This window comes from Entelurus aequoreus, linkage group LG01 (genome assembly GCF_033978785.1).
Source record: "Entelurus aequoreus isolate RoL-2023_Sb linkage group LG01, RoL_Eaeq_v1.1, whole genome shotgun sequence".
Taxonomy (NCBI): domain Eukaryota; kingdom Metazoa; phylum Chordata; class Actinopteri; order Syngnathiformes; family Syngnathidae; genus Entelurus; species Entelurus aequoreus.
This window is the reverse complement of record NC_084731.1, coordinates 89,989,240-90,003,632: the sequence shown is the minus strand read 5'-3', so window position 1 is coordinate 90,003,632 and position 14,393 is coordinate 89,989,240. Positions and strand designations below refer to the sequence as shown.

Below are 14,393 nucleotides of genomic sequence, written 5' to 3'. Positions count from 1 at the left end.
ACCCCTGATACTTTGTGCTCACTTCTTGCCATAGTTACTGACGTTGTTGATACTCGGGGTGGTATAGCTCGGTTGGTAGAGCGGCCGTCCCAGCAACTTCCGCCATCCTAGTTACTGCCGTTGTGTCCTTGGGCAAGACACCTTACCCACCTGCTCCCGGTGCCACCCACACTGGTTTAAATGTAACTTAGATATTGGGTTTCACTATGTAAAGCGCTTTGAGTCACTAGAGAAAAGCGCTATATAAATATAATTCACTTCACTTCTGATTTTGCTAGTTTTCATACCATAGTTCATGCTTCATGCCTTGCCACGTAAGTTTTGTTTTTTCAAGTCACTGTTAGCGAGTTTTGTTTCATGTCCATAGTTTACGTCAAAGTATAAGTTTTGTGTCTCCGCCTTGTGCGCGCCATTTGTTTGTTCTTTTGAAAGTCAAGATTAAACATGTATTTACTTGCAAGCCTTGTCCAGTCAAGTCAGTTTGCATTCCGGGAAAACATTCCTCGCAGCGAGCTGTGAAATCCTCGCAGCAAGCCGCTTCATAGTCCACGTCCTGACAGAATGTCGCCAGCCTGACTACCTGGCAACTACAGGCTTAAATAGTCTCATGATTAGTGACAGGTGCGTGAGTCCAAATGAATCAGGTGAAACCAATAAGTTGTCATGGAAACTAAAACAAACCAGGGTGCGCAAACAGGAACTAAAAGAGTCCAAAAACAAACAGAACATAACCAAACAAAACATGACCACAGAACATGACAGTATCAATAAAATACTGTAACTTTTCTTAATAAATGTATTCTTTCTTTCTATTTGGGGAGAAAAAAAATAGATGTACTCCATGTAATCGCAAATTATGTTAACTTAAATATTGTCTAATTGTGCAAAAATATATTATCAAAGATTCAAACCATTTTTTATATAGAAATAAATACTACTAATAATGATTTCAAAGCAAGTTATCCATCAAATGGTGCAATGTAAAAGTAGCAATAGATTTCATGGTAAAATTGTGAAATTTACTTTGGTTTTTACAGCATTTTTCTCTTAGTGAAAAAAACAGTACTTTTTTTTTCAACTGTAATAAACTGTGGTGCCGTTTTGGCATTTACAGTAATACACCAAATTGTGCAATGTAAAAGTAGCAATAGATTTCATGGTAAAATTGTGAAATTTACTGTGGTTTTTACAGCATTTTTCTCCAAATGAAAAAAACGGTACTTTTTTTTTTACTGTAACAAACTGTGGTGCCGTTTTGGCATTTACAATAATACACCGAAAAACCTACAGTTGTTGATTGGCGGTAAAAAAAAAAACAAAGAAAAAAACTGGCCGCTCAGGTGTCAAAATGTTACTGTAAAATTGCAGTTTTTTTTATTTACAGTAAAAAAAAAAAAAAAAGTAAATTTTACAGTACAATTCTGGCAACTGAGCTGCCTTTTTTTTTTTTTTTTTTTTAACATAAAAACAGCAATACTGTTTTTTCATTATTTACAGTAATATACACTCAATTTTGAGGTGAAATTATTGCAATTTACCATTTATTTTTTACATTTTAGATTTTGAAAAATCTACTAATAAAATGCATTTTAAAAAAGTGCAATAATAGTATTCACTGTTAAAAGTGGCCCTCTGGGTCCAAACATAACTGTGATGTGGCCCTCAGTTAAAACAACGTTGACACCTCTGCTGTACATGCTTCTTTACCTTAACCGCGGATGGTTGGCTGGAAGCGGGCACTGGTTGTTATACGGTCAGTGATCAGGTCAATGCAAAGATGAGTGAAGAGACTCTGACTGATGTGCAAAATAAAAGTGGACTTGAGATAAAACTGTTGCCAAGTTTTGAGTAGATAAATTACGTGTACTCAAGTGAAACATTTAAAAAAAGTCATCCTGGATGACATAAAATTGATACCAAATTATGCAAGCGAGTAATAACCTGCATAATCTGATTACAGCACTACTTTGAAAAATTCTATAAATGTGTCATTAGTCAATTGTAAATGTAAATAAATAAATACATGTGTTATTAAATATGTAATTAATGTATTTAATTATTTGATGATTTCATTAGGTATTTAGTAATGCAATTAATTATTGATTTAATTATTTCACTATTCAAACATTTAATTAAATATTGTGTTATTGAATTATCTAACCATTTAGTTATTGATTTCATTATTTCACTACTTAATCATTTAATTAATTATTTCACAATGTAATACATTTTTTCACAATTTAATTAAATTGGTTGATTAATTAATTAATTAATTAGTAATTAATCAGTATTTTTTAATTAACTGACTGCTGAGTTTGACGGATAAAACACATTCTTGGAGTGCTTTCAGACAGGTTCATGGAATAATTAAATAAATCATGAAATAAACTGCGATGAGGTGGCGACTTGTCCAGGGTGTACCCCGCCTTCCGCCCGAATGCAGCTGAGATAGGCTCCCGTGACCCCCCTCCAACCCAAAAGGGACAAGCGGTAGAAAATGGATGGATGGATGGATCATGAAATAAATGATAAAATCTTGAAATAATTAAATAAATCATGAATTAATATTGTCATAGATTGCTTAATTCTGTCATAAATTAATTAATTCAATCATGAAATAATTAATTATTGATTTATTTAGTTCATACTTTACTTATTGGATTTATTAAATGTTTATTTTTTTAGTAAACTTTGTCGACTGAGTTCAAGTGCTGCCAATCATTAGAAAAACAACAGATCATGAAATAATTAATTAAACAATAAAAAATAATAATTAAATAATAATTAAATTAATATTAAATTATAATGTAATGAACTGAATAATTACATCCTGAAATAATAAATTAAATGATTAAATAATTAAATGTGCTTTTACAATAAGTAAATTAATGATACATTTAATATCTTATTTATTATTATTCCAATTATCATTCATTAATGTCACATTTAAGTAATAATTTAAAGATGTATTTATTTAACTATTTTTGTGCCATTTGACCATTGAGCTGCCTAAAATGTTGAATCCATGATCATTTTTGTACAGGCACCATCTCTGCCACCTCTGAGACCTCTATCCCCTCTGCGCGTGGACCCACCGCCCATCACCTTTCCCGTCCTGAGCGGCTCAGAAAGCGGGCCTCGGTTCGAGGCGAGCCCTGACATCGGAGGACTGAAAAAGGCCCGATCAAGAACCCGAATTTCCCTGGAGGCACTAAGGATCCTGCAGAGCTTCATCGGCGACGTGGGCCTCTACCCTGACCAGGAGGCCATCCACACCCTGTCGGCCCAGCTGGACCTGCCCAAGCACACCATTGTCAAGTTCTTCCAGAACCAGCGCTACAACTTCAAGCACCACAATCCCAGGGACGACCGAGAGCCTCCCTCTGAGGTGGCTCCAGGGGAGAAGGGGCTGGATGTGTGCGAGGAGTCGAGTGCGGACGGGAGAGCTTCTGCAGACACGTTTAGAAGCGAAAGAATGACGGATAGAGAAGAAGCATCAAGACCAGCGACGTCATCTTTGTCCCCGCACAGCAGCCTGGACAGCCCCAACTCCGCAGAGCAGCAGAGATAACGAGGACACAAATGTGACAGTTCAGTTTACACTTTGTATTGTCATTATTACTTTGATATTCCCACTCTTAAATGGGAACTGCACTTTTTTTTATTCAACCAATCATTCACAATCCTTATGTAAGACAAGAACACACGTCTTTCCCTTTTTTTGTGCGATCTAAATAGTGGAAAAACTGCTAGTAAGAGGCGGCTAACGGGATTTAACTATTCAACCTACAAAGCGCTCTAAAAAAGATTTTTTTTAAAACGCCAACAAAGCTACGTTTACATGCCGTGAACCGCATGTTATTGTAAGAGCTAACACTGAGGAACTACTTTTCTGGCATAGTGACGCATCGCCTTGCTCATCCCGCTACTCCGACCACTAGCGAGTAGCCAGCTACTATAGCTAATAGCTAGCTAGAGCTGCTAAAAAAACATCACTTACTGCTTCTACTGCTGTATTGCCTTGAAATGAATACAAGTGCATGCTAGATTATAAATCATGCATAGGGACAAGCGGTAGAAAATGGATGGATGGATGGATGGCATCTTACCTTTACAGTAGAAGGTTTTTGGCAGCAAGCCAAGAAGCTAATACATTTTTTAAATTCACATGATACCGACTTGATACTGCCGTATTTTGCGGACTATAAGCCGCTACATTTTTCCTACACTTCGAGCCCTGCGGTTTATAAAACAGTACGGCTAATTCATGGCTTTTTCTTCGCTAATGGTGTTTTATAATAGTTTTATAAAACACCCACTGAGATACTGAAATGGTGTGTTATTTTTTTGTTCCGGTTGTTGTTCGCCCACTGCACTCACTACAGTATTTCCTTCTGTTTAGGGCTTTCAACCGGAAGTACAAGTGCCGTTCTGTTTACTCGTCATCCATAGCGTTACTTCATTCATCACTCCGAGCAACATTTGTAAGTTTTAAAAGTACAACTAAAACAATTCATACTTACCGGTATTACACATCTTGGTAGTAGTGTTTTCATACATATGTATACTTCTTATTGTAATCAAGCATTAGCTAATATGCTAACAAGTTTACAAGCGCCTGCGTTAGTATTATTAACTTACAATGGCTTTCTTTTTGTATTGTTTTATTTTCACCAATTCCTCAGTAAATTCACCAAAACGTCTGTTTAGCTGATTGGTGAGCTAGCTTCAGCAGCTAGTGGATCCATGAGATGACTTGTGTTTTGTTTGATCAGCCGTTTTACTGCCGCACGAAAGCTACTACTGCTATGCACTCTGTGAAATCACGCGCCCAGGAAAGAAGTCATCCTTAAAACAAGCAAAATATTGTGAATATTACAAGATATGAATGTGCCTGTTACTACCTTACATACATACTTAGAGCATGTATACACTGCTAATTTGGAGGGTAATTAGTGTCTTTATTACTAAAGTTTTTTTTGGACACTGAATTTATATAACTGAATTTTTTGCGCTTGAATTTTTTTTAACGTGATTTATTTTATTTTTTTTACATCAAAATAAAGTGACGATTTCATTGATTAAAAAATGTGTGCGCAAAATGTTTTAAAAATTAAGTTTGTTAAAATGCAATGTCTAAAAATTCAGTGTAAAGAAATTCAGTGCAGAAATAATTGTTGCTTCAAAACTCAAGACATGGTCACATGACTAAAAACCTGACACCTCATTGGCTGCTTCTTGGACAAGATGGATTGCTTCAGTCTTAATTTACCAGAAGTCAGTCTCCAGTTTTGAACCAACACATTTTTCAGCGCCAAATTTTCATACACTGATTTTTTTACACAAAATTTTTAAAACTAGTTTTTCAAACACACTTTTTTCAATGAATTTTTTAGCATTAAAATTCATAAATTCGATGTAAAACAAAAGAGCTTTCGCAATAAAGACACAAATTAACCTCCATAATAAAATATTGTTGGAGGTTTTTGCATAGAGGAGTCCTAACTGCTTTGATGACAGCCATATGACAGCCTTAAGTCTATTCTGCTTTATAGGCAGAATAGATCGTACAGCCATTACCTGCATTGTTAGCCACCTCTTGCTGTCAGGTTCAAACACTGATGACATCTATTAAACAAGACAAGAAGCAAAGAATTAAACAGAGACAGAATTCAATTTGGCCTCAATTTGAGGAGAGTCGCCTGGACACTGTACCCTTCTACAGTGTCACAGCACGCTCTTCCAAAAGATTGCAAGCCTCCTTCTTTTATTTGGACCTTCCCTGACCACATGGCCACAGCCGTTTCTAAGGGACGGGGGTCGTAAACAGTTCACAGAAAAGGTCGGTTCAAAAAAGAGGTTGTAAAAGAGTTCAAAAAGAGATTCGTAAAACAGTTGAAAAAGAGGTCGTCTGGAACTTGGGCAGATCCTGCCTTCACTCCGCTTTGTAGTCCTTGGGTTAAAACAATATCTTTCTGTTGATTAAAATACACGAAAGAAAACAGAAACCCCTTCATGTTGCTTTCCATCCTACACAGTGGAGTTTTACAAGCCTTCTTGGTAGGTTCAAAGACAGCTTTTGTGTTCTTGCCAGGAACTCATTTCAACACACAGTTTTTGTGATAACTTAGATAAAATTATTCTAACACTTGCTAGCAGTTTTTCACTATTTAGAATGCACAGAAAAGAGAAAACATGTGAATGATGGGCAAAATTCCCACCAAAAAAAGTGCAATTCCCCTTTAATGCAATTGTCTTGGGACACTGAAACCTCCACACCAACTCATGGAGCCACTTCCATGTTCCTCTTATGAATATATTTATAATTTATTGTCCCATTATTGCTGCATCCAATGATATACATGTGAACCAACAATAAACATCAGTATTTATTACTACTACTAACTTTATATTTCCTGAAGTAAATAAAGTTTTGCTATTCTCCTTTCTGTGGCTCTTTGTAGACAAAGTGAGAGAACAATGGCGTCTCCCTTGCACATGTTGGAGCTACAGTAAAGTCCCACATGAAGCGTGGAAAATGAGCGTGCGTGTGTGTGTGTGTGTGTGTGTATGTGTGTGTGTGCGTGTGTGTGCGTGTGTATGTGTGTGTGAGTGTGTGTGTTCTTGTATTTCTACTCTTCTTGAGACATCAACAAGGAAAAGGACCTTCCGTATGAGGGCCAGTGAACAAGTTAGGACATAAAGTGCAGTCTGTGGAACGCTCTCCCTGACCACCTGAGGGCACCACAGACTGTGGATGCTTTTAAAAAAAGGCTGTTCTAGTTTTAATTTTTTTCTTTATTATCTTTTTTTTATTTATTTTATCTTTTTTTTTTAAATACACTGTAGCACTTTGAGATCGTCTACTCAATATAAAGTGCTTTTTACAAAAAAAATCTATTATTATTATTGTTATTATTAAATCATGGTCCCAATACAGAAAACCATTGCATCTAATAGAAATTGGCAAATTTGCACCCTTGGTGGTGAAATCTATCAAAATTAGGATGGTCCCAAAAAGGAGGGATTTCTCAAACTGACTGTGTTGCCTTTAAAAGTGTTCCCCCTCTGGTCAACATATGAAATAACAAGTGTGTGTAAGAAATTGGCCACAATTTTTTACTTTTTTAAATTTTTTTAAAGTATGTATATAGAGACATACTGTAATAACTTGAAGTAAATAATGAAGATTAAAAAACAATTACAAAACAAAAATCCAAAAAAATTTTTTTTTTAACTAAAAACAGTCTTTTTCTCACAATGTGTCGACTTTTTTTCTTATAAAATTGGGAACAATTTCTCATATTCTTTCTGTTTCTCTAAAATTGCAATATTTTCTGGTAAAATTATTACTTTTTAATGCAAAAGGGTGACATTTGCCATATAAAGTTTGGACTTTTATCACAATATTGACAACTTTTTTGTTGCTCTTGTGAAATAGTGACATTTTTTTCCATAAAATTATGACTTTGGTCATAATTTTGCAGAGTAAAATTCCGATTATTGTTATAACATTGCCAAAATTGCAAAGTTTTCTTATAAAATTGTGACTTTTGTCGAGTAAAATTACGACTCTTTTCATAAAGTTGTCAACATTTTAAGCTTTTCTTGTAAAACTGCGACTGTAATTGGGTAAAATTACAACTTTTATCTTAATATTGCACAAATGTTCAGTTTTTCTTGTAAAACTCAGACTTTTATTATAACACTGTCAAAATTATAACTTTTTCTTGAGAAATTGTGACCTTTTTCTTGTGAAATTCCAACAATTTTTTTCACAACAAGCTTTTTTACATTTGCATAATATGTATATATTATTAATGTAAACACAAATCTTTATATATCTAGAAAGGCTGGTCCTAAATAGGTAGGCATTTTTCAGAGGTCTCAAGAAGGTAACAAATACATGAATGTGGGTATGTGTGTGTGTGTGTGTGTGTGTGTGTGGTCTTGTATTTCTACCCTTCTTGAGACATCAACAAGGACAAGTATCTTCCGTATGAGGACCGGTGAACAAGTTAGGACATAAATCATGGTCCCAATACAGAAAACCATTGCATCTAATAGAGAGCCAAATATTAGAGTCCCTGAACATTGCTCCAAAGTCAGGATTTTTTGTTGATTGAATGTGTTAATAGTGGCCATTAACACTTAGCTTCTACAGCTGTGTTGCACAAAGTGCGGCACAGGGGCCATCAGTGGTCCGTGACTCGTTTGTCATCGGCCTTAAGCACATTACAAGAAACAAAAAATAGAGATCTCATTTGCACCCCTGGTGGTGGAATCTATCAAAATTAGGGTGGTCCCAAAAAGGTGGGGATTTTTCAAATTGACTCTGTGTCGGTTTTATGAAATAACAAGTGTGTGCAAAAATGTTAAGTTCTCCCCCTCTGGCCAACATATGTAATAACAAGTGTGTGTACAAAATTTAAATGCGCCCCCTTTGGCCAAAATTAATTTAAAAAAATGTTTTTTTCAATGTATATAAATAAAAATATAAAAATAAAAATTTACTAAAAGCTTACCTTTTTTATATTTGCATAGTATGTATATATTATTAATGTTGAAAATAAAAATCTGTATATATGTAGAAAGGCTGGTCCTTAAGAGGTAGGCATTTTAAAGGAGGTCTCAAGAAGGTAACACATACAAGAATGTGTGTGTTTGTTTGTGTGTGTGTGTGTGTGTGTGTGTGTGTGTGTGTGTGTGTGTGTGTGTGTGTGTGTGTGTGTGTGTGTGTGTGTGTGTGTGTGTGTGTGTGTGTGTCGCTCTCATATAACATTACGACTGCATCAGTGACCGTTGGCACACTTCACTGGATCTCTGCACACAGCTGGCTATTAGAACCGTATGGCGAGCCGATAAAGGGCAATTAGACGTGTGTGTTTTTTGTGTGTGCGTGTTGGACACAGGTGCTCGGCGGGCTGATATTACCCAGGATGCTCAGGGCCGGGGGGGGGGGGGGGGGGGGCGCAGAGGTCAGAGGAGGAAGGAGGCTCTCTGTGGAGCTTGCAAACACACCTGTGATCCTCGAGCTTGCACGGCCTCGCTCACACACTCACACACTCACACACACACGCACACACACACACGCACACACGCACACACACACACGCGCACACACACTCCCCTGAGCTAAAGCGTGTTAATACACACTCTGATAAACAGGCTAATACACGCAGTGACAGAACTTTGCAAACCGCTGAACACGACACATGGTAATTAGCGGCAAAAACACAGAGTGTGCATTAGTGCTGCATGATTTAAAACCAACATTCTTTCACATCAAACATCTTTTACTCACTTATGAAGCATTTGAATATTTTGACGCTCACTACATCTAATACTAGCATACACATGCACCTAATAAAATGATTAATTGATCTTGCCGTCTCATTTTTGCATGCCAACTACCAGGTATGAGTGTAAATTATTAGTTGTTTAAAGTAACACACGTATTAATTAAGGGTCACATAATAGACTTAGACTTGGACAAACTGTATTGATCCACAAGGGAAATTGTTCTACACCGTAGCTCGGTTTCAAAGGATGGAAAGGGTAAGGATGGAAAGGATAATGCAGGTATTAAGTAGACTAAAAATGTACCATAGTGGCAATATAAAATATAACATAGCAAATAGTTTTCCTAAATCACAAGCAAATACACTGAAAAGGTGCAGTTTTGTTTGTGCTACGGCACCATCTATTGGACAAGTTTGCTCACTGCAGGTGCTGCGGTGTGAACGTCTACAGTATTTCCTTTTGTTTAGTGTTATGAACCGGAAGTACAAGTGCCTAAGGCAGGGGTCCCCAAACTACGGCCCGCGGAAAGTCCGAAGTTAAAAAAAATTTAAAAAAAATAAATAAATAAAATAAAAATTAAAAATTAAAAATAAAATATATATATGTATATATATATATATATATATATATATATATATATATATATATATATATATATATATATATATTTTTTTTTTTTTTTTTAAATTTTTTTTTTTTAAATTTATTTAATTTTTTTTGTTAAGATATATATATATATATATATATATATATATATATATATATATATATATATATATATATATATATATATATATATATATATATATATATATATATATTTATTTATTTATTTATTTTTATTTTTTAATTTTTAATTTTTTAATTTTTTTTTTTTATATATATATATATTTTTTTTTAATTATTATTTTTTTTAATCTGTCCTAGACACTTCAGGCAAATTATATTGTCTAGAAATGAATTTTATCATTGATAAAGTGACATCATCGCGCCACAAGTGCGCGCTCTTTCAGCCAAATAGTATATAATATTATATATGTATATTATTACATATATATATACATACATATATATATACATACATATATATATATATATATACATTTATTTATTTATATATATATATATATATATATATATATATATATATATATATATATATATATATATATATATATATATATATATATATATATATATTAATATATATATATATTAATATATATATATATATATATATATATATATATATATATATATATATTAATATATATATATATATTAATATATATATATATATATATATATATATATATATATATATATATATATATATATATATATATATATATATATATATATATATATATATATATATATATATATATATATATATATATATATATATATATATATATATATATATATATATATATATATATATATATATATATGTATGTGTGGGGAAAAAATCACAAGACTATTTCATCTCTACAGGCCTGTTTAATGAGGGGTTTCCTCAATCATCAGGAGATTTTTTTTTTTCCCACACATACATATTACGCTCTACCACGGTATCGAGCACTATTTTATTGGATAATCTAATTAAGACATATATATATCCACCCATCCATCCATTTTCTTCCGCTTATCCGAGGTCGGGTCGCGGGGGCAGCAACCTAAGCAGGGAAACCCAGACTTTCCTCTCCCCAGCCACTTCGGCAAGCTCTTCCCGGGGGATCCCGAGGCGTTCCCAGGCCAGCCGGGAGACATAGTCTTACCAACGTGTCCTGGGTCTTCCCCGTGGCCTCCTACCGGTCGGACGTGCCCTAAACACCTCCCTAGGGAGGCGTTCGGGTGGCATCCTGACCAGATGCCCGAACCACCTCAACTGGCTCCTCTCGATGTGGAGGAGCAGCGGCTTTACTTTGAGCTCCCCCCGGATGGCAGAGCTTCTCACCCTATCTCTAAGGGAGAGCCCCGCCACCCGGCGGAGGAAACTCATTTCGGCCGCTTGTACCCGTGATTTTGTCCTTTCGGTCATAACCCAAAGCTCATGACCATAGGTGAGGATGGGAACGTAGATCGACCGGTAAATTGAGAGCTTTGCCTTCCGGCTCAGCTCCTTCTTCACCACAACGGATCGATACAGCGTCTGCATTACTGAAGACGCCACACCGATCCTCCTGTCGATCTCACGATCCACTCTTCCCTCACTCATGAACAAGACTCCAAGGTACTTGAACTCCTCCACTTGGGGCAGGGTCTCCTCCGCAACCCGGAGATGGCACTCCACCCTTTTCCGGGCGAGAGCCACGGACTCGGACTTGGAGGTGCTGATTCTCATCCCAGTCGCTTCGCACTCAGCTGCGAACCGATCCAGCGAGAGCTGAAGATCCTGGCCAGATGAAGCCATCAGGACCACATCATCTGCAAAAAGCAGAGACCTAATCCTGCGGTCACCAAACCAGATCCCCTCAACGCCTTGACTGCGCCTAGAAATTCTGTCCATAAAAGTTATGAACAGAATCGGTGACAAAGGGCAGCCTTGGCGGACATATATATATATATGTATATATATATATGTGTGTGTATATATATATATATATATATATATATATATATATATATATATATATATATATATATATATATATATATATATATATATATATATATATATATATATATATATATATATATATATATATATATATATATATATCTGTATATTATTATACATATATATATGTTATATATACTGTATATATATATACATATATAAATATATATATATGCAGTATATATATATATATTATATATATATATTATGTATATATATATATATACATACATAAATATATATATACATACATATATATATATATATACACACATATATATATATATATATATATATATATATATATATATATATATATATATATATATTTATATATATATATATATATATATATATATATATATATATATTTATATATATATATATATTTATATATATATATCTGTATATTATTATACATATATATATTATATATACTGTGTATTATTATACATATATACATATATATATATATATATATATATATATACATATATATATATATATATATATATATATATATATATATATATATATATATATATATATATATATATATATATATATATATATATATATATATATATATATATATATATATATATACATATATATATACAGTCCGGCCCCCGGTCAAATTTTTTTAACCCAATGCGGCCACCGAGTCAAAAAGTTTGGTCTTCTAGTCGTCCATAGCGTTCCTACTTTTATGCATTCTTCATTCATCACGCCAAGCAACATTTTAAAATAAAACAAAAACCATTCATACTTACTAAACCATCCCATGTTTGACGCCTGGAGAGCGTTTACTTTGGAGAATGGAATTTTACAGTATTTCCTTCAAGTCCGCTTCTTTGTCAAACACCATCATCAGCCTCTCCGTATTTTCATGGATAAATGTCTCATCCTGCTTCAGTGTGGCGCAGACTAGCAGTGCAACGCTTGAACTGTTTTCGATGATTTCTTTCTTTAATTCTATAAATATCTTCTTCTTCTTCTTCTCTCTCTACCGCCACCCTCACTTTTTTTTCCTTCCCATGGTTGGAAAAAAAAGTTATGTCCATCTCTGGCTATAAGCTAATGCAATACAACAAAATGGTGATGTGGTGAAATAGCCCAGAATATGTTTAATTGTTAGTTTCTGATTGCAACAGCCCAACAAGATCAAACTCAACCTAGAGTGGAGAACAACGTGTTCATGAAAGTTTCACAGTCATTACATCTCTCACTCACATGCACACAACAAACACACCGTGAGAGCGGCCAGCCAGCCTCCAAATATCAAACGAGGCACAAACCACATCACATCTCATTCAAGTACACTTTACACTTAATTAGGGCAGCTTTGCTATTTTCCTTTTTTTTATGTGCGGCTGGAAATAGATTTTTTGTTGTTGTTGTTGTTGTTGTTGTTGTTGCGCTTGGAACATTTTTGCGCCCACAAAAATAATTTCAAAGCCAACTATAAGGGCTTCAGCTAATTAAATACATGTCCCGTTTATTTCGAATAGAAACAACCATGTTATTTCCTAATTAGAGCATGAATAATGGCATCATGACTTAACGTTATATCAATAATAAACTCACTAATAGGAGCATGTGGCGTTCAATAGGGAACTCTTTCACTTCCGAAATGATACTGATACGAGAGCCTTGAGTCGATAGCAATATTGGATCATACCAACTTTTATTATTCTGTAGTGTGGGGTGTTAATTGCTCAGAGAACAATGGTGGGCATGAAAAACAGTACATTTTTCATTACTATTCATCTGGAATGGACTTATGCTGTCTTTAAGTTGACATGTAGGGGTAATTGTTTTTTGTTTGTTTTTTTAATTTGCGACCCCCCCCCCCCCCGATAATTTTATTAAATTAAGCACATGACGCAGTACGTTGAATGATGCAGACACGTTTGTTACTGGATATTTTCTAATAAGCTTCTGCCTTGTTGACTTTGTACAAAACCCAAAACCAGTGAAGTTGGCACGTCGTGTAAATCGTAAATAAAAACAGAATACAATGATTTGCAAATCCTTTTCAACTTATATTCAATTGAATAGACTGCAAAGACAAGATATTTCATGTTGGAACTGAAAAACTGATATTTTTTTGGCGAATAATCATTAATGACGGCAACACATTGCAAAAAAGTTGGCACAGGGGCATTTTTACCACTGTGTTACATGGCCTTTCCTTTTAACAACACTCAGTAAACGTTTGGGAACTGAGGAGACCACATTTTGAAGCTTTTCAGGTGGAATTCTTTCCCATTCTTGCTTGATGTACAGCTTAAGTTGTTCAACAGTCCGGGGGTCTCTGTTGCGGTATTTTAGGCTTCATAATTTTCAACGGGAGACAGGTCTGGACTACAGGCAGGCCAGTCTAGTACCCGCACTCTTTTACTATGAAGCCACATTGATGTAACACGTGGCTTGGCATTGTCTTGCTGAAATAAGCAGGGGCGTC

The 14,393-nt window shown here is 34.6% G+C and overlaps 1 protein-coding gene across 3 annotated transcripts in view; it reads left to right on the top strand.

Moving 5' to 3' along the window:
- Positions 1-6,417, top strand: part of LOC133658970 (DNA-binding protein SATB2-like) — a 45,012-nt gene extending 38,595 nt beyond the window's left edge. For all 3 annotated transcript variants that reach the window (XM_062061545.1, XM_062061554.1, XM_062061538.1), the window contains one exon: positions 3,044-6,417. In XM_062061545.1, coding sequence (XP_061917529.1) covers positions 3,044-3,571 — 528 coding nt within the window. In that variant the 3' untranslated portion in view covers positions 3,572-6,417. The remainder of the gene's footprint in view (positions 1-3,043) is intronic.
- The last annotated feature ends 7,976 nt before the right edge of the window (positions 6,418-14,393 follow it).